This window comes from Elgaria multicarinata, chromosome 5 (assembly GCF_023053635.1).
Source record: "Elgaria multicarinata webbii isolate HBS135686 ecotype San Diego chromosome 5, rElgMul1.1.pri, whole genome shotgun sequence".
Lineage (NCBI taxonomy): Eukaryota > Metazoa > Chordata > Lepidosauria > Squamata > Anguidae > Elgaria > Elgaria multicarinata.
This window is the reverse complement of record NC_086175.1, coordinates 132,815,357-132,837,207: the sequence shown is the minus strand read 5'-3', so window position 1 is coordinate 132,837,207 and position 21,851 is coordinate 132,815,357. Positions and strand designations below refer to the sequence as shown.

The following is a 21,851-nucleotide window of genomic DNA, read 5'->3' as shown; positions in this document are numbered from 1 at the left end:
TTAAAGCACAGAGACACACAGAGCCCTGGAACGCTCTTCCAGAACATTTGAGAACTACAAGTTCAATCGCAGCTTTTAAAGCTCAACTAAAAACTTTTCTTTTTCCTAAAGCTTTTAAAACTTGATGTTGTGTGGACTTTATACTGTTAGTTTTACCCTACCCTGTGCCTGTTGGCATTCTCTTCCCCTCCTTATTGTTTTACTTTGATTTTATTAGATTGTAAGCCTATGCGGTAGGGCCTTGCTATTTACTGTTTTACTCTGTACAGCACCATGTACATTGATGGTGCTATATAAATAAATAAATTAATAATAATAATAATAATAATAATAATAATAATAGTAGTAGTAGTAGTAGTAGGCAAAGGCATTTGCTAAGACACACAGTTGTAACAAACCATCCCTCCGCCTCAGACACATCGTCAAAGCAAAGACTCTTCGCAGGAGGCCTCAGGACAGTTTCAGGCAATGAGAACCTATTAGGGCTTCTACTGCGTTTTCAAAAGCGTCACAAGGTACCTTTGTTCTGACTGGAGCTGATCTTTGCCTGCTCTTGGATCGATCCCGAAGGGTGTCATTGCAACTTTGGCTCCTTTCTACTTTGGAGCTTAAGTTTCTACAAATATTAAAAGAAAAGAAAAGCTTAGTGGAAAAAGCACAAGATGTGAATAAGTTTATTTAAGCCGTTAAGATGCCTACGCAGTGCTATCATTAAACATCGGCTTGTCCTCTGTGCCATGTCTACACCTAGGTGGGTGCGGTGGGGGAGAGATACCACTGACACGAACCCACAGTATATCTCCAGGGAGACACATTTTGCGCTCAATACTGGTCTGATTCAACCACCCTTACCCTTATATCTAGAAATCAGGTTTAATTGCTTTTATTGTTGTTAACGATTGCACTTTCCTTTTAATGTAGTGAACTTCTTTGCACATGAAATACTCAGAAAGTGGCATAAATACTAGGGCTGTGCACAGACCCCACGAACCGCTTCGTGGCCCGATCCGCAACTTTCGGATCAGGCCAATCCGCTTCGGGTCAATCTGGCTCTCCCCCGCTCCGCGGAGCAAGATCTGGAGGAGCGGATCGAGATTTTGCCCCCCCTTCCCTACTTATTTGCCTCCGTGGCAGGCGGCGGAGGCAGGTAAATGGGGAAGGGGGTAAAATGGGGGCCAAATAAGCCCCCCTCACCTGGCTCCGCCGCACAGACTGCGGTGGCAGAGCCAGGTAAGCCCCCCTCTCCCCCCCCCCACTTACCTGTCTCCGTCGCGGTCCGGCACAGGCTTCAACTGAGGGCCTGTGCCGGACCGCAACGGAGGCAGGTAAGCCCCCCTCCTCCGCTGTCCCCGCACAGACTGCGGCGCCAGGTGAACCCCCCTCACCTGCATTCAGAGCTCCGGACGGAGGCCAACCGCTTTGCCTCGATCCGCAGCTCCCCCGACCCGATTTGGATCCGCCTTTGGCGGAGGCGGATTGGGTCGCTCCACATTCGCAATCCGAATCAGAGCGGAACACAGCCCTAATAAATACATGAGAAAAATAAATGGCAGCTTTGTTTGTGCCATATGGAAAACCCCCAACCAAGATCATGAAGAGGCTGGGAAGTCTTCAGATTAAGAGCCCCACTCTTTAAGTGTTTCCGGTCCACACAGTTGCCAAGAAACATCTCAAAGCAAATGAACAAAAATCCTGCTCAGTTGATCCTTCCTGCAGCCCTGCCATCATCCCAACCGCTTCACAAAAGCTGGGCACTACAACTTCATTCCTGCAGTCTATGCTTCAGATCGGCATCTACTCCTACACACCCGCCACAGATGCAGGCCCAATGTGCAGTTGATTCCCAGAACAGATTCTGGACCTCTTTGGCGCATTCTAGAGTTCACCTGCACATGCTCATCTTCCCACCTGTCCTCCTTCCCTTAGCCGGCATTTTCCTCTTCAGCCAAGCCAGAGTCAGAGAAAGGACTCACCCTGCCAGCGACACCACTGAGTAGGCGCTCCCCTTGGGGACAAAAGCTGACCGATGCGCAGATTTGCCCTGGAACGGTTCCTCATTCTCAGAATCAGAGAGCCGCTCAGGAAACTGAAATTAATCAAGGAAAGATTAGCTGACAGTTTATGAAGAGATTCACTCTGGCAGTACTTTGCTGTGACTGATAGTGTTTTCACACACGCAGCGTTTTGAGTGGCAACAATGGAATATGGACTGAACACACTAGCATTTCTATTTTTCTTTCTTCTTCTTTTTTTTTAGCTCTAACCAGGTTTGAGACAGGAGTTTCATAGTTAAGGGACTAAAATCACACATTGCAAAGCTGGGTCCAGCTGAGAAAAGAAGAGGTATTTAACCGTTTTGGCTTCCCCCCCACCCCCGAAAACAGAGAGGGAAGTTGAAGGATAGCCAGATATTGGAAGGATCTACAAGGAATTTCAATAACTAAAATGGTATAATAAGGTATGAGAAGTAGCACTAATAGAAAAATTAACTCAAAAGTTATGTATAGCAAAAGGACAAAAAAAATCAGATAGGTTTGCCGCCGAGCGGGGGACCTTTATTACATATATAAATAATGATAGTGACACACATCCATTCAGGAATATTTGGTCTACATAAAACATAATCATTCCTTTTAATGTAACGTCCATGTTTACATTTGCATTTGTAATATACCTCAGAATTTTTTTACTTTATCTTATATGATTATTATTATTGCATCTCTTGTATATTTTCAATAAAAAATTAAAAAAAGAAAGAAAGAAAGAAAGAAAGAAAGAAAGAAAGAAAGAAAGAGAAACAGGAAGGGCAAAGGACTGCCCAATCCAGGTTGTACGACTGGGCCCAGAAATCCGTAACTCACCAACATCCTCATAGAATCATAGAATAGCAGAGTTGGAGGGGGCCTACAAGGCCATGGAGTCCAACCCCCTGCTCAATGCAGGAATCCACCCTAAAGCATCCCTGACAGAGGGTTGTCCAGCTGCCTCTTGAAGGCCTCTAGTGTGGGAGAGCCCACCACCTCCCTAGGTAACTGATTCTATTGTCGTACTGCTCTAACAGTCAGGAAGTTTTCCTAATGTCCAGCTGGAATCGGGCTTCCTTTAACTTGAGCCCATTATTCCGTGTCCTGCACTCTGGGAGGATCGAGAAGAGATCCTGGCCCTCCCCTGTGTGACAACCTTTTAAGTATTTGAAGAGTGCTATCATGTCTCCCCTCAATCTCCTCTTCTCCAGGCTAAACATGCCCAGTTCTTTCAGTCTCTCTTCATAGGGCTTTTTTTCCAGACCCCTGATCATCCTGGTTGCCCTCCTCTGAACACGCTCCAGCTTGTCTGCGTCCTTCTTGAATTGTGGAGCCCAGAACTGGACGCAATACTCTAGATGAGGCCTAACCAGGGCCGAATAGAGAGGAACCAGTACCTCACGCGATTTGGAAGCTATACTTCTATGAATGCAGCCCAAAATAGCATTGGCCTTTCTTGCAGCCATATCGCACTGTTGGCTCATATTCAGCTTGTCATCTACAACAATTCCAAGATCCTTCTCGTTTGTAGTATTGCTGAGCCAAGTGTCCCCCATCTTGTAACTGTGCCTTTGGTTTCTATTTCCTAGATGTAGAACTTGGCGTTTATCCCTATTATAGGAGGTTGTTTCGTATCTCTACCCCTAGTGCCAGTCACGGACCCTGCACAGTAGGGGCTTGTGCAGGTAATGCTTCTTATGGTGCTGCCCTACAGCTGTGCTCTTAAAGATACATATTTGGAAATAGGTCCTATTGAAATCAAGGGGGGGCTCACCTCCAAGTAAATGAAGGCCAGGATTTCATCCCAGGCTCAAAGTTTGCTTCTTCCAGGAACTACTATAATCTTTCATGATACTAACAGCAAACTCCTATACATGTCTAAAGAGCCAGTGTGGTATATTGGCTCAAGTGTCGGGCTGGGAGTTGGGAGATCCGGGTTCTAATCCCCACTCACTCGGCCATGGAAACTCCCTGGGTGACTTTGGGCCAATCACAGACTCTCAGCCCAACCTACCTCACAGGGTTGTTGTTGTGAGGATAAAATGTGAGGATAAAAAGCTTTTCACGGTCTAGCTCCTGCCTATCTCTCCTCTCTCATCTCACACTATTGCCCCGCTCGTGCTCTTCGCTCCTCTGATGCCATGCTTCTTGCCTGCCCAAGGGTCTCTACTTCCCTTGCTCGGCTTCGTCCATTTTCCTCTGCTGCCCCTCATGCCTGGAATGCTCTTCCAGAACACCTGAGAACTACCAACTCAATCACAGCTTTCAAAACACAGCTAAAAACTTTTCTTTTCCCTATAGCTTTTAAACTTTGAGCTTGTTCTGACTCTATACTGTTAGCTTCACCCTTCCCGGTGCCTGTTTACACTTCCCTGTGCCTGTTTGCATTCTCTTTCCCTCCTTATTGTTTACTACAACTTTATTAGATTGTAAGCCTATGCGGCAGGGTCTTGCTATTTACTGTGTTATCTGTACAGCACCATGTACATCGATGGTGCTATATAAATAAATAATAATAATAATAATAAAATCGAGAGGAGGATTATATATGCCGCCTTGGGTTCCTTGGAGGAAAAAGGCAGGATATATATATTTATTTATTTAAAACATTTGTATCTCGCCCTATATCACGAAGATCTCAGGGCGGTGTACAGATAAAATCATACAATGTAAAACAATAGATATACACAGCTAAAAAACAAATTAAACCATGAATCAAGTTAAAACCAGTATATAATTTAAAAGCAATAAAAACAATTAAAACAGTTAAAACAATGTGCAAACTTGAATTCAACCATTAAAGGCTTTGTTAAAAAGCCATCTAAATGCAATACATAAATAATAAATTGTTGTTTATTCGTTCAGTCGTTTCCGACTCTTCGTGACTTCATGGACCAGCCCACGCCAGAGCTTTCTGTCGGCTGTTGCCACCCTAGCTCCCCCAAGGTCAAGTCTGTCACCTCTAGAATATCATCCCTCCATCTTGTCCTTGGTCGGCCCCTCTTCCTTTTGCCTTCCACTTTCCCTAGCATCAGCATCTTCTCCAGGGTGTTCTGTCTTCTCATTATGTGGCCAAAGTACTTCAGTTTTGCCTTTAAGACCATTCCCTCAAGTGAGCAGTCTGGCTTTATTTCCTGGAGTACGGACTGGTTTGATCTTCTTGCAGTCCAAGGCACTCTCAGAATTTTCCTCCAACACCACAGTTCAAAAGCGTCTATCTTCCTTCGCTCAGCATGTCCCGTCCCCCCAAGTTCAACAGGGCTTCTTCCAAGGTAGGGAGTTATGGGATTGCAGCCTAAAGCATCAAATTGGCACTGCAATAGATGCCAGGCCATCGTTCTCCCCCACCCTATCCAGGCCTCTACTTCTGTCTGTTCCATTTGTCTTTAGGGACATTCACATAACTAGGAGGAGAAGGAGCCTCATTTCAGTGCTTCTAACCAGGGCAGTCCAAACTCAGAAGAAACTGTCCTGTGACATGGCTGACCAACCAAATCTGTAGCTTCCCGCAGTGAGAGCAGGGCAGTTCCAGAGGAAACAGGGTTCATGTCTCGACCCAGATTTTCCTACAATACTGCACTGAATAGGGTTGGGATGTGCTCACTGAAAATAAAACCTCGGAACAAGATGACGCATCGTCATAATTCAATGCAATCCCTAGCATGTTCAATATTAATTCTAGGAGGAAGAGAATTCAAAACGCTGGGTTTCTTTTTTCTAAAAGGCAACCTTATTTCTTTTCCTACATCCACCATATGAAATATGACTAAATCCTGGCTAGGACCAGGTATAAATTTTAGAGCAGGGGGGCAGGAAGATAAACACATTTGGCACAGAGTAACGGTTACTTACACATTCTTGAGTCATTTTGACTATTAGGGACTCCTCCTTCTTCTGATCTTCTGTTTTCCTCCTCCCCGCATCAGTGTCCTCTACAATCAGCTTGTGAATAAAATCCTCAGGGGTTCTCTCTTCTTGCAATTTTTCATCCCTTAACTAGAAACACAAACAAGAAGGCAATTTTACATGTAGACAGAGTTAAGGAGCTAAAGGGGGGCTCAAGGAAGAATTCTTCTTTGCTAATCATGTAAACAGAGAGTTCCCTCCAGTCTTCTCTGCTTTCACCAAGCAGCCAGGACTTATTCTGTTCTTGTGCTGGTAGACTTAATTCCTTATGCAGCATGAACAAGGGTCATGAAATGGCTAGCAACATCTAAAGTCCATTTTAAAGAAGGAAAATACCTGTTCTTCGATACGAAACGGGTTCATAGAGTAGCCTTTACTTGGCTTCGTCTCGAGCTGATGGATACAATGATGCTACGGGGTAGATTTCTGGGCATCCCATCGAAAGATAGATGATGTATATGTGGCATTCCTGCTATTGAAGATCTAGCTCATTATTTACTTGAATGTTGTTTGCATTCAAAATGTAGAGAAATCTATCTATCTATGTTTTTAATATGCATGAGAAACTGGACAGTGAAGGATAAATTGTCCTTCCTCCTACGTGGTTCTAATTTTTTCGTGACTCAGAGGGTTGCCCTTTTTGCTCTTAAAGCAGCCAGCATAAGGAAAAAAGAATTTAAAAAATGGCCTGATAAGTAGATTTTATTAAATCTCACAACACAAGGAGTTTTATTAACTGTTAGTCTTAAATAATGTATCATATAGGAACTGTATATTGTTTTAAATTGTAAATTTTAATTAAAGCCTGTTTTTAACGATGACGTGATCTTTTGAAATGGTCGGAAGACTTATTCAATAAAGTTTTATTCATTCATTATGCAGTGTGAGAGATGATTAAGTCCTTTCAGTGGGCAAGTACTAATGACCTTTGGGACCAACTTCAGACCAGGCTGGATCAGACCAAGAGTCCATCTAGTCCAGCACTCTGTTCACACTGGGGCCCACCAGCCATCAGCCAGGGACCAACGAAGCAGGACATGGTGCAACAGCACCCTCCCACCCATGTTCCCCGGCAACTGGTGCACACAGGCTTACTGCCTCAAATACTGGAGATAGCATACAACCATCAGGGCTAGTAGCCGTGGATAGCCTTTGCCTCCAGGAATTTATCCAATCTCTTTTTAAAGCCATCCAGATTGGTGGCCATCACAACATCTTGTGGTAGTGAGTTCCATACTTTAACTATGCACTGTGTGACAAAGTCCTTCCTCTTATTTGTCCTGGATCTCCCGTCAATCAGCTTTGTTCTAGTATTTTGAGAGTAGAGATGTAAAATTTTCAGGGGGAAACGGAAGTTTTCGGAAAAATTGAAATAATGCAATATTAGCACTTTTTAGAGATTGAAAGTCACTTTGTTACTTTAGTAACATAAAATGTAATTATGTCCAAGTTGGTTTGGCATAAAATTATTACATTTGGTATATTAAAAGTACAGTGTATTCAAACAATTATTACAAATTTAATTTACTATTTTACTTTTTTTAGGTAACAAATGGAGCTACAAGCTCCTGAACTGTTAGGTACACCTGAACTGTAAGGAACCTCTTTGGTTTTGCTAGTTTATGAGCAGGCAAAAAAATATTCTTAAATAAATAAAATGACTGCAGTGTGCTACACACGAGGCTGCCCTCCAAAACAGTAGTTAATAATCTAGCTGCTACATTTTGTACTAACTGAGATTAGGATGGGTGGGCATGGAACACATCTTGTCAGATCTAGAACAACTGCACTGACTCCTGGTCTATTTCCAGGCCCAATTTAAAGTGCTGGCCTTAACCTTTAAAGCCTAAACAGTTTGTGACTAGGGTACATTAAGGATTGCCTTTTCCAACATGAACCTGTCTGACTACTTATTTATTTTATGAATTTATTGCATTTACATACCGCTCCATAGCTGAAGCTCTCTGGGCGGTTTACAAAAGTTAAAAACAGTAAACATTAAAACAAATATACAAAGTTTAAAAACATAAAAAGCATAGAAACACAGTATCCTTATAAAAAGCTACAAGCCACCTTTGCTACAGGTGGGAGTTTCCCTGAATGTTTACATGCTTGTGAACCGCCCAGGGAGCTTCAGCTATTGGGCTGTATAAAAATGTAATAAATAAATAAATAAATCCAAAATTGCTAATAGAGGGGAAAACGGTCAAACAGACGGCCATCTGTCAGGGATGCTTTAAGGTGGATCCCTGCATTGAGCAGGGGGTTGGACTCGATGGCCTTGTAGGCCCCTTCCAACTCTCCTAGTCTATGATTTTATGAATAAACTAGGATTACTGTCTGGAGAATTATCTGTACGATAATTACTATAAATCCTTCACCACCTCCCTCACACAGCCCACTGCTCCCAATTCCTTTGTAAAATAAATAAATAAACAAGCCTTGATCAAACAACAAATCAAAATGAAGGCCACCAACGAACTGCACCTTTGTGGAATCTTCTTTGGGGATGAACTACTTTAATATTTTACTGAAGAGTGGGTTTATATTTATTTAAAGTTATTTTTATACTGCTTTTCTGGCAAAACCTTCGAAACCAGCTTACTTAATTTAAAAAGCAAAACAATCTATAGGAATGCAATAAAATCAGCTCCCTTTAGAGCAGATTAACGGAGCACTAAGAACTGTTCCAGGCCCTACTTCCCCCATCCCCCAGAAGCGGTTCAGAAAAGGACTGTACACCCTGGGAGGAAGCACATCTAAACTCTGCCAGTAAGTTAAAACTGGAAAAGAGAAGGGCCAGCAGGCCAAAACAGGAAGGGAACCAAAAACACATCTCCAAACTGTACACGTGGCATGGTCAGAGCACCAAAAACAACTGAAATGTTTCCTCCACCTATTTGCTGCAGACGAAATAATGAGGAGTCCTGTCAGGAACATTTACAGTCTTGCTGCATTTTAAAGAGGGGAGATGGCTAAGAAATGCAATTTCCAACTGCTCTTTCGATGAATTCCTAGAAGCCCCCTCCCCCAAATCCCATTTAAGGAGATCCAGAAACTTGGAATCTTTCACATCCTGGCAGGGTGGATTTGATCTAAATCAATTTGATTTAAATACTCAGAAAGACTCGATTTAATCATGTGACTCCCCCACCCTCCAAAAAAGTGCACTCTTCCTCATTATATTTTACACAACTCAAGAGTTACCAAAGACTCATTCTTGCTGGTATAATCGTAATATTTACAACCAGACGAAGGTTTCATTTTTAGAATAGAAAATTTTTGGATTAGTTTTACAGTTATATATAAAAAAATACAGATTTGGTTAACCTGTTAGAAACACATCATAGATAATTATGAAATTATTGTGAGATGAGCTATCTCAAGTTTAATAGGTTAATCATTCATATTTGGACAACCTTTCGCAGGTGGCTTTTATATTCCTCATGAAGCTCTCCAGGTTTGCTTAATGTGATGGGTGCTCTGAATATGAAATCTGTAGGCAGAAAAAGGAAAACAAAAAATTGTTTAGCACTTTCAACACTTATAAGAGCACTACAGAAATGCAGCTGAATATGATATTACTAACCATTAGGAACACATATTTCCCTATACAGGTACCCACCACAGGAAGATGCACCCACTTTGCATTTGCACGCTAATACAGCTCTTGGTCTTTCAAACAAAATTCAAACCAAAAATCAAGAGGTATGACAATGGTCGCTTTCACCAACATGCAAAATTCTAAAACAACAAAGTACCCTTAGCACATAGCGTAAATAGATCTTGTGCAGTCTGGGGTAAAATGCCTAATAGCAGCCTTAGAAGTAGTCACACCCACTTCTGCTGCAAAACACATGTCCAGGCAAGTCACTTTCATAGAATCATAGAATAGCAGAGTTGGAAGGGGCCTACAAGGCCATCGAGTCCAACCCTCTGCTTAATGCAGGAATCCACCCTAAAGCATCCCTGACAGATGGTTGACCAGCTGCCTCTTGAAGGCCTCTAGTGTGGGAGAGCCCACAACCTCCCTAGGTAACTGATTCCATTGTCGTACTGCTCTAACGGTCAGGATTTTTTTTCTCTTTCTGAACCCAGAGAAGTTTTACAAAGGCATTCAAGACAAAGTCATCTGACTATCTTATCACTTGTGCAGAGAAAACCATCTTACTGGCTCAGTTGAGTTTGCAGGGGATACTCATCACACAACATGTTCTAACTCCACCGTTGTGTGACTGTGGGATCCCATGGAGTTAAGTAAAAGGCAGACGTTTGATTGACAGTTCCTCCACCCTCTCTCCTCCCCAGTCCGCCTGATGCTGCAAAAAGCCCAATCCCGGTGGCTCTCCTAGAAGGAACTCGCTCCTTTCGCAGCTCTTGCCAGAGAACTCTGTAGCCAGTGGGAAAAGTCTACTCAAGGCAACGGGAAACTCCATGGAGCCCTCCACACAACATGCAACACAATAGTTGTGCAGGAACTCTCCTCTGCACAGCATGGATATTCAGCGTGAAGTGTTTTCCCAAAAGAACCTCCACTGCGTGGTGGGGTTTTCCCTCCAGACAACACATTTCTCAACGGTGGTGTAAAAACTCCACTGTGGAGCTCTAAAACCACCGTTGAGAATCGTGTTGTCTAAACTGAGCCACTGATATGATGTCGAAAAGGACAGGACAGTAAATCCAGAAGTTGTGGATTCCTTTTGTGAAGGACAGGGGTGCAAACCTGCACCTTTAACTTTGCTGTTGCTACAGGGTTGTAAGATCTGCCCTTAGGTATGGTCTATGGTCTATTGCTCAAACTGGCTGTGCCAGGCTTTGGTGGCTGCCAGCCAAGGTCATCTCTGCCTTGAGCCAGTCCAACTCCCACCGGCACCTGGAGATTATCAGGGCGGTGGACAAACTAACGGGATTCAGCTGTGGGAAAAAGAGGTGGCCTGGCCCCTATGGGAGGGGGTGGGCGAACGTCTGAGAAGAGCACGGATTGGCTTGTTAGGGTCATGGGATAGGGGGTCCCAAAATGAGATAAAAAGCTCCATGAAGAAAGCCCTCCATCTTCCTTGGAGGTGTGTTCATATGTCAAGTGAGAAGGTCAGGTCCGGAGGTTGCCTGGATTTAGAAATGGTTTTTTTATGTTTTAACGTGTGTGGGTATTCTGGAGAAGGCCAGCCGGACTTCGGCTGGGTGTGGGGTCGTATGAATGCTTCTTGGGGTAATGGCTAAGTATTAGAGCTTTCCCCCCCCCCCTTATTCTCCCCTTCCCCATTTTAAAAGGGGCTGTTTTACCGACCAGGGCCTTATGTGGTAGTTTTCGTGATTGCAATAAAGTTGCTTTGGTCTCTAAATGTATGTCTGTGTTTTATTCCCTTGAACATCTGGCTCATCCCGGTTGTGGACAGGGCAGGGAGGTGGGTTTCTTGGGAGTTCATAGAATCATAGAACAGCAGAGTTGGAAGGAGCCTACAAGGCCATCGAGTCCAACCCCCTGCTCAATGCAGGAATCCACGCTTCAGGACATTTAGTCCAGGAGCCTACCTTGCAGGGTTGTCAGGCGGACCCTGACTTCCTTTACACCTTCTATTCACCTTTAAGAAAACTTTTCACAAACAGCATTTAAGTTACAGAAAACCGGACCCACTTCAAGGTGACGTGGACATGTTTAGTTCAAACATGAGCCCGTGGATGTGGCTCCAAGAAGGAAAAACAACAGGCTGCAAGGAATTTCCCCCTCAAACCTATCCTAAGATACTGGCCTCTGTCAGTGCCTGCCTTCTGGGCGTCAGCATGGCGCCTTCACCAACTCACTTGCTATTAAAATCCTAAGATGAATTAAGGGCGCAACTGCTGAAGCCTCTGAGTTCAGCAAGGGCCAGATGTGATGACAGGATGAGACCTAGAAAGCCCTCAGTTAATGTATGTCAAGAAGGGTGGGGCCCCAAAGGGATGTTAGAGGCTTTCGTAAAAATACATCTCCATCATTCATGATGCACATTGTATGCCTCACATCCTGGCAATCGGGAAGCGTCTGAGACTTCCTCATTGTCAGCTGCCTATTCAAAGTTTAGATGGATAATGGGGGCAAATTCAGGTTGATTATTATTATTAACAACAACAACAAATATCTAAGGAGTGGCACGGAGATGCATGGGGACTAGTAGTGCCTTCCCCCAGCATCCTCTGGGCTCTTTCTCTCACAGCCGTGGTAAATACTGGCCTGAGAGCATTGCCTGAGGAAGGGGGAAAAACAGCAGGTAGAGGATTAAGCATTCTTCCATGCCCAAAACATATCCCTCCCAGATTTTTACCTTATTACATTTCCTATATTGCACCCACTTCTGCAGCTTTTTAGATATTCAGTAGTGATCTAGGTTCCCTATCCAAAGTCTTCCAATATACATCTAGTTTGGTCATAAGAGAGATTTAGTTTACCTTACTTGAACACTAAAGGCATTATGTCAGGCCCTCCTCTGGGTGCACCCAGCAAATGAGGGGAAATGGGGAGCTACAAGAGAGACCTTTTCAGTGGTGGCACCCTGTCTCTGGAATCCCCTCCCCAGAGGCTCACCTAGCACCTAGATTAAGGAAGTTTCAGCACCAGAACTTTTCATTCTCCCAGGCATTTTAGGAACTGTTTTAGTGCTTTTAGAACATTGGACTTCAATGCTGCTGATGGTTTTAGTTTGGTTTTATACGTTGTGGTATTTTTATTCTTTTATTCTGGCTTTAGCTTGGTTTTATTATGTGCTGTTTGTATTGTTTTATTTGTTGTACTTTATGTTTCTAATGCATCGTCCACTGCCCAGAGAACTTGCATGATTAAATCCACTTTTAAACCATCCAATCAATAATATTCAATACATCTACTCACTAAGCCAAGAAATATGCGACCAGCCTAAGCAGTGAAACAAACTCCTTACATGTGTACTTCAAAAAAGGGCAAATATCCCCAGAACATGTTAGACGGTACAAATCTACACTCACCACATATATCAAGTCCCACCTTACAGCGATATATATTTAGGGAAAGATTCAGCATCACACAATATATTAGTTACCTTCAAATACACATGAAGCGCCCATGTATATACAAGCAAGGTGATAAAAAAAGATCACGATTTATGGTACAAAAATAGTGGTACTCATTCCGCAGAGGTAACAAAGAACAGGTAGTAAAGTTAGAAAAATGTGATTTGTGCATCATTACACACACGACCTCTTGTTCTCTTATGACCACCACCTCACATAGTAGGTGACATGTCATACTAACTATACTTGTGCCTGATACAGATGGCTCTTTGTAATATGATTGTCACACCCACTGTAATACTTAACCACCTTTACATGCAGAAAAACTGTACAGGTATGTTTCCCATTTCTCTTTGTATCTGTTAATACAATATTTTCATTAACTTTTAAAATGCTCCAACATTTCTGTTCGTGTGTGTGTGTCCCTACCCTCAATTAACTTAAAATTACCAGCATAATTCAAAGCATGACTCCCACATTCACACTCAAGATGTCATTTGATTCACAGTCAATCAGGGGTTGGATCCAGATTAAGGCGCACTTAGATTAGACTGGCTGAAAGCAATGGGACTTAAATAAGCCATGGCTAGTTTAACTCCCATTGATTTTAATGGCTCCTCTCCAAGTGGAACCATTAAAATCAGGGGTCTGGAAACAAAGCCCCATGAGGAGAGACTGAAAGAACTGGGCATGTTTAGTCTGGAGAAGAGAAGATTGAGGGGAGACATGATAGCACTCTTCAAAGACTTGAAAGGTTGTCACACAGAGGAGGACCAGGATCTCTTCTCGATCCTCCCAGAGTGCAGGACACGGAATAACGGGCTCAAGTTAAAGGAAGCCAGATTCCAGCTGGACGTCAGGAAAAACTTCCTGACTGTTAGAGCAGTACGACAATGGAATCAATGACCTAGGGACGTCGTGGTCTCTCCCACCCTAGATATTCAAGAGACAGCTGGACAGCCATCTGTCATGTATGCTTTAAAGTAGATTCCTGCAGTGAGCAGGGGGTTGGACTCGATGGCCTTGTAGGCCCCTTCCAACTCTACTATTCTATGATTCTAAGTATGACTAAATGGGGATCCAACCCCTTGTATTAACCTAATTGTCACTGCTATCACAAATTCAGAGAACATAAGACACCCACACAAGGAGGTGGCCTCAAGAACATGCCAGCTAGCCCTGCCCCCTACATGCCAACACATGCACAACCAATGCTCCCCAGCCAGCACACTATTGATATCAATCAGAAGGAGGCCCAATGCATGTAAAAATGTACATGTGCACATTTCGCTCCACAGGGATGGGACCAACTGACCAGGATTCTACCCTCATGGAGTGAACTATATGCACATAGGGGGCCCTTCTAAATTGATGCTGATCATGCATCAGGATCAGGGCTACCCAGCAGCCCTCTCACCAATACTGTCTTTATATTTTCTTCCTTTGTTTTTAAATTGAATAATTTTAATTTGCTATTTTAATCTTCTCTCTTTTACCGTTTATATCTATGTTCACCGCTCTGGAATCTGTATTAGATAATTAAGCGGTATATAAATGCTGTAAATAAATAAATAAATAATAAATAGATAAACGTGCCAAAAATCACAGCCTAAAATGTAAACTTCTATGTGCAGGGATTTATTTAGTTACTTATTCATTTTTCTTACAAGAGCACCTTCAAACGAGAAGGGTCTTGGAATTGTTGTAGATCACAAGCTGAATATGAGCCAACAGTGCGATATGGCTGCAAGAAAGGCAAATGCTATTTTGGGCTGCATTAATAAAAGTATAGCTTCCAAATCGTGTGAGGTACTAGTTCCTCCCTATTCGGCCATGGTTAGGCCTCATCTAGAGTATTGCGTCCAGTTCTGGGTTCCACAATTCAAGAAGGACGCAGACAAGCTGGAGTGTGTTCAGAGGAGGGCAACCAGGATGATCAGGGGTCTGGAAACAAAGCCCTATGAAGAAACCTGAAAGAACTGGGCATGTTTAGCCTGGAGAAGAGAAGATTGAGGGGAGACATGAGAGCACTCTTCAAATACTTAAAAGGTTGTCACACAGAGGAGGGCCAGGATCTGTTCTCGATCCTCCCAGAGTGCAGGACACGGAATAACGGGCTCAAGTTAAAGGAAGTCAGATTCCGGCTGGACATCAGGAAAAACTTCCTGACTGTTAGAGCAGTACGACAATGGAACCAGTTACCTAGGGAGGTGGTGGGCTCTCCTACCTTAGAGGCCTTCAAGAAGCAGCTGGACAACCATCTGTCAGGTATGCTTTAAGGTGGATTCCTGCAATGAGCCGGGGGTTGGACTCGATGGCCTTTAGGCCCCTTGCAACTCTACTATTCTGTGATTCTAAGATCACATCTTAAGTTACTACTACCTCTCTATACTACTAAAGTCATCAATCCTTCAGTCATACTTCAAGCCTCACACACAGGTTCCAAGAACACCATTATACATGGTATGCAACACTTTCATAATACATACAAGCTCAAGAGTTCAGCAGCAGCCTACAATTTCATGGCCACACACCATCAAGGTCACTGCCTCTTCATACAGTCAAATCTCCCACACACATTCAGTGGCTAAATCATACATGCCTACTTCAATGTTAAGACCACCTGTGACACTTAGGATGCTTCCAGACAGAGAGCTCCCGGCACTAACAATCAAAACGCACCATTTAGCTATTCTGTCTTTTTTTCCCTCCACGGAATTTTTGGTGTAAGAAAGAAAGATGGGGTAACAGTTTTGGGAAAACCAGGGAGGGTCACAAATCAAAGGCAAATGTTGTCTGGAAACCCTGTAAAATTCTGGGAATGAGGTAGCTCAATTGCACAATAAAGTACCCAAAGAGATACTCACGGCTTTTTCATACGTTATGGGGAAATAAGGGTTTGCACTGAAGGAGCCACAACCAAGCACTGTTCCCTGTACACCTGCTCTAGAGCACCAGCTTTGCACGCATGAACCTCTGGGCAGCCACTGCCAGTCAGGGTAGAGTAAGAGATTCATCCCACGTACCTGTTTCCCTTGAATTATCCCCTACAGCTCTAAGCTGTCGCCATTGTTGTTGTTAGCTAAATCACACCCCGGGCAGCAGCGCTCCTAAGATCCTTTGCATACCAGGAAAAGGGTTTAAGGGGGGAAATGTAAAAAAAATCATAAAAAAATCAATGGATGACCCAATCCAATTCAAATTTGGTATGCTTAAAGCTCTCCTTAATATCTATTACTGTGCCAATTTTGATGTCTTTATCTTTAAAACTTACGCAGATGTATTTGTTTAATTTTTCTTTAAACATATCAAATCCTGCTCCTGCGCCCCCCAGTGGCCCGCTCGGAAAACAACAAATGATTCGCTCCAAAACTAGTAGCAAAATAGGTCGATTCTTTTGCCTTTATAACACGATTAAAGCAGGATGCATGGGAGTACTTCACAGTCAAAGCAGATTATAAACTGGAAAATTTCGAAGTCTTTTGCACGCAATTCACAGTGATTGCATAGTATAACGCTGGTGTGATAAAGCTCTAAGTCAACGTAGAGTGGGCAATACTAAGTTAAATGGACCAGTGGTCTGACTCACTGCAAAGGCAGTTTCCTAGGTTCATGTCTGTCACATTCTTACTACATTTTTGAACGTGCACTCAAGAATGCAAGGTATGTGGTCCTCCAGCAAGTTACTGATGTTAATGGGGATTTGTACTTAGCAAATGTATTGTATTTTAATAAATTTACTGATTCTTTTTTGGAAGCCACCTTGAACATTGGCACGGAGTGCCTTCTGCCAGCTTCGGTTGGTGGCCCAGCTATGCCCCTATCAGGACAGGGATATCCTGGCTTCAGTTGTCTATGCCCTGGTAACCTCCAAGTTAGATTACCACAATGCACTCTACGTGAGGCAGCCTTTGAAGACGGTTCGGAAGCTGCGGCTTGTGCAAAATGCAACAGCCAGAGTGATAAAAAGGACCAGAAGACCCACTCTGGCCCACTTGCATTGGCTGCCTGTATGTTTCCAAGCCTGATTCACAGCGCTGTTTTTAACCTATAAAGGCTTACACAGCTTAGGACCACAATACCTGATGGAACGCCTCTCCCAACATGAACCTACCCGAACACTGCGCTCAACATCCAAGGTCCTCCTCCGGGTGCCTATTCCGAGGGAAGCTAGGAGGACGGCAACAAGAAAGAGGGCCTTTTCTGTGGTGGCTCCCTAATTGTGGAACAATCTCCCTAACGAGGCCTGCCTGGTGCCGACATTGTTATCTTTTTGGTGCCAGGTCAAGACTTTTCTCTTCTCCCAGGCATTTAGCATATGGATGATATTCTGGAGGTGACGACCTGACCTTGGGGGAACTAGGGGTGGCAACGGCCAACAGAAAGCTCTGGCATGGGCTGGTCCATGAAGTCACGAAGAGTCAGAAGCGACTGAACAAATTAACAACAAATTAGACTGGGTTTGTTTTTGTATGTTTCTGTGGTTTGATATGTTTGTATATTGTTTTTAAGTGTTTTTATCAGATATAAACCGCCCAGAGAGCTTCGGCAATGGGGTGGTATACAAACATAATAAATAATAATAATTTTACATTTAAGTTAATCAATCTCAGCAACAGAAACATACATGCCACTTATCATGCAGAGACGGCCGATTGGTGAACAAAACACACTTATTTAGTGTCTCTCTCTCTCTCTCTCTCTCACACACACACACACACACATCATACACCATGTGCCTTAGGGCAGTTTTTCTCAGCTTGTTGCCCTCCAGGTGATTTTGACTACAATCCCAAAGATTCCTGACCTAATTTTTGTAAACCGCCCAGAGAGGCTATTGGGTGGTATAGAAATGTAATAAATATTTATTACATTTCTATACCGCCCAATAGCTGGAGCTCTCCGGGCAGTTCACAAAAATTAAAAACATTCAAAGTATAAAACAACAGTATAAAACCATACTATAAAATACAATATAAAAGCTCAACCAGATAAAAAGAGCAGCAATGCAAAATTACAAATTTAAAACACCAAGTTAAAATTTATTTATAGACTGTTAAAATGCTGGGAGAATAAAAAGGTCTTCACCTGGCATCTAAAAGCATATAATGTAGGTGCCAAGCAAACCTCCTTAGGGAGCTAATTCCACAGCCGGGGTGCCATAGCAGAGAAGGCCCTGCTCCTGGTAGCCACCTGTCTCACTTCCTTTGGCAGGGGCTTGCGGAGAAGGACCCCTGAGGATGACCTTAGGGTCCGGGCAGGTACATATGGGAGGAGGCGTTCCTTCAGATAACCTGGCCCCAAGCCGTTTAGGGCTTTAAATGTCAATACCAGCACTTTGAATCGGGCCCGGACCGGGACTGGCAGCCAATGAAGCTGGAAAAGGACTGGCGTGATGTGGTCTCATCAGCCAGTCCCTGCTAGTAACCATGCTGCCCTGTTTATCATGAGATAATGACCCCGTTGGGTTCTAGTAATACCAGCACTTTGAATCGGGCCCGGACCTGGACTGGCATCCAATGAAGCTGGAAAAGGACTGGCATAATAAATAATGGTAGGGCTCATGGGAATTGGAAATCCAAGGCACCTGGTTAGGCAAGGCTGCCTGAAGGCATGGCAAACCAAACCAAACCCTCTCCGTCACACACACACACACAGCGTAACCCTATTGCATGTATATACTCAGATATCAGTCCCATTCAATTCAATGGGGCTGCCCCGCGCAGAGTCGCCGCCGCCACCACCACGGGTCAATACAGTCCTGGCCCGCGCGAGCCTCAGCCAGCCCCGGGAGGGAAGGACGCAGCCAATCAACACGCTTCCCCACCGCCCGCTTCTGCACACGCAAAAGACGCGGGTCACACTCGGCGCCCGACACACACACATACACGCGCGCGCGCGCATTCCGACGCTCGCTCCTCCGCCGACGCGTTTGACGCCTGTCAAAGCGCAGCCGAGTCACTCCCCACGTAGACACACACACGGGGAGGCGTGTGTGTGGCTTGTCCCTTGTCCGAGCCCTTGGTTGACCCGAATGCCACACGCACACATGCGCGTTTGGGGCGACAGCAGACCCGGGCGCGCCTCTCCCGCACTCTCACGTTCACACGATACGTGTCGCACCTCGTTCTGCCTGGGCGGGAAGCGGTGGTGGCGGCGGCGGCGGCTCCCCTCCTGAAGCGGCCCGAGCTGGCTGCTGCTGCTGCTGCTGGCGCCGGGCGAGGCTGTTCAGGCGGCTACGGCAGAGCGAGCCACCGGGGCCCTCCGGCTGGCAAGAGGCCCGGCACCGGGACTCGCCTGACGACGACGCCTCTTTCTCTTCAGGCCCGCCCTGGCACGACGTTCGCCGCCTCCGCCTGCCGCGGCCTCGTCGCAGTAGCGGCGCCGCCACCGGCCCCGCGGCCCGTACGCCGCCAAGCCCCGCCGCCGCAGCCGCCATTTTCTCTCGGCGTGAGGGGAGGGGAGCAAGCCCCAGCGCCGGCCACGCCCACCTCGTCCATATTCATGAGCCGCCCTCTGCGGGTCGAGAAGGCGCGCGCGAGCCACGGACGGATGGACGGCGGTTGGGAAAGGCCCGCGCCTTTCTCGGGCGCCCCGCCCCTTGCCCCGCCCCTATAAAGGGACGCGGGCAGGCCGCGCCCAGTCAGAAGAGCGGGCCGCGAAGCGCTCGCTCTGTTTGAATACAAACTAACCCCACCGGCTGTTTATTTCTCTTTCCTTTCCCTGACGTAAAAAAACACAAAACTGGAAACATAGGTGTGTAGCCGTGTTAACCATAAAATCGAAAATCCATATTCGTGAAAGATCTTTAGTAGCCTGACTAAAAACATCGACCCACAAAATCCATATTCGTGAAAGATCTGACTAAAAAGATCGACCCACAAAATCCATATTCGTGAAAGATCTGACTAAAAAGATCGACCCACAAAATCTTTGGGACGGTGTAAAAGACGGAACGGAACGGAACAGGCCGGAACAGCCCCATTATATTAAAAAACCACACCAAAAACAGTGGCATGTGTTAGCAACACTTGAGAACAATATTTTAGGACTAAAACCATACCAATATTATATCACTATTAACCCCAAAACAACGTCCGGAACAGAATGGGATGGCCGGAACGGCCACTAGGGAACGAGCGATACCAACCAAACTCACCAGTCATGCATAACTAAATGGCAGGGATGCAATAAGCCACAAAAGTTGCCCCGAAACCACGTTCAGATACCCGTTCCGGGCAAAAAAACGTATTGCGCAAAAAGGGCCGTAACGGCAGCTTCCCTATGAGATAAGTGAACCAAACTCTCCAGATGCACATAACTAGGTGGGACAAATATAGAAAGCTCCAAAAGTTGCCCCCAAACCACGTTCAGATACCCGTTCTGGGCAAAAACGTGTATTGCGCAAAACGGGCCGTAACGGCAGCTTCCCAATGAGGTAAGTGAACCAAACTCACCAGAGGCACATAACTAGGTGGGACAAATATAGAAAGCTCCAAAAGTTGCCCCCAAACCACGTTCAGATACCCGTTCTGGGCAAAAACGTGTATTGAGCAAAAAGGGCCGTAACGGCAGCTTCCCAATGAGGTAAGTGAACCAAACTCACCAGAGGCACATAACTAGGTGGGACAAATATAGAAAGCTCCAAAAGTTGCCCCCAAACCACGTTCAGATACCCGTTCCGGGCAAAAACGTGTATTGCGCAAAACGGGCCGTAACGGCAGCTTCCCAATGAGGTAAGTGAACCAAACTCACCAGATGCACTTGAAAAGGTGGGGCAAATATAGAAAGCTCCAAAAGTTGCCCCAAAACCACGTTCAGATACCCGTTCCGGGCAAAAACGCGTATTGCGCAAAAACGGCTGTAACAGCAGCTTCCCAATGAGGTAAGTGAGCCAAACTCACCAGATGCACATAACTAGGTGGGACAAATATAGAAAGCTCCAAAAGTTGCCCCCAAACCACGTTCAGATACCCGTTCTGGGCAAAAACGTGTATTGAGCAAAAAGGGCCGTAACGGCAGCTTCCCAATGAGGTAAGTGAACCAAACTCACCAGAGGCACATAACTAGGTGGGACAAATATAGAAAGCTCCAAAAGTTGCCCCCAAACCACGTTCAGATACCCGTTCCGGGCAAAAACGTGTATTGCGCAAAACGGGCCGTAACGGCAGCTTCCCAATGAGGTAAGTGAACCAAACTCACCAGATGCACTTGAAAAGGTGGGGCAAATATAGAAAGCTCCAAAAGTTGCCCCAAAACCACGTTCAGATACCCGTTCCGGGCAAAAACGCGTATTGCGCAAAAACGGCTGTAACGGCAGCTTCCCAATGAGGTAAGTGAGCCAAACTCACCAGATGCACATAACTAGGTGGGACAAATATAGAAAGCTCCAAAAGTTGCCCCGAAACCACGTTCAGATACCCGTTCTGGGCAAAAACACGTATTGCGCAAAACGGGCCGTAACGGCAGCTTCCCAATGAGGTAAGTGAACCAAACTCACCAGATGCACTTGACAAGGTGGGGCAAATATAGAAAGCTCCAAAAGTTGCCCCGAAACCACGTTCAGATACCCGTTCCGGGCAAAAACGCGTAATGCGCAAAACCGGCCGTAACAGCAGCTTCCCAATGAGATAAGTGAACCAAACTCACCAGATGCACATGACAAAGTGGGACAAATATAGAAAGCTCCAAAAGTTGCCCCGAAACCACGTTCAGATACCCGTTCTGGGCAAAAACACGTATTGCGCAAAACCGGCCGTAACGGCAGCTTCCCAATGAGGTAAGTGAGCCAAACTCACCAGATGCACTTGACAAGGTGGGACAAATATAGAAAGCTCCAAAAGTTGCCCCGAAACCACGTTCAGATACCCGTTCCGGGCAAAAACGTGTATTGCGCAA

At 45.1% G+C, this 21,851-nt stretch overlaps 1 protein-coding gene across 1 annotated transcript in view; it reads right to left on the bottom strand.

The window, feature by feature from the left end:
* The window catches only part of RNF169 (ring finger protein 169), a 28,161-nt gene extending 8,769 nt beyond the window's left edge, over positions 1–19,392 (bottom strand). Inside the window, exons 1-5 of the mRNA XM_063127751.1 lie at positions 19,077–19,392; positions 9,350–9,426; positions 5,877–6,020; positions 1,974–2,086; positions 520–616 (exon numbers count right to left, since the gene is read on the bottom strand). Of these exons, the coding sequence (XP_062983821.1) occupies positions 520–616; positions 1,974–2,086; positions 5,877–6,020; positions 9,350–9,426; positions 19,077–19,392 (747 nt within the window). The remainder of the gene's footprint in view (positions 1–519; positions 617–1,973; positions 2,087–5,876; positions 6,021–9,349; positions 9,427–19,076) is intronic.
* Positions 19,393–21,851: the final 2,459 nt, after the last annotated feature.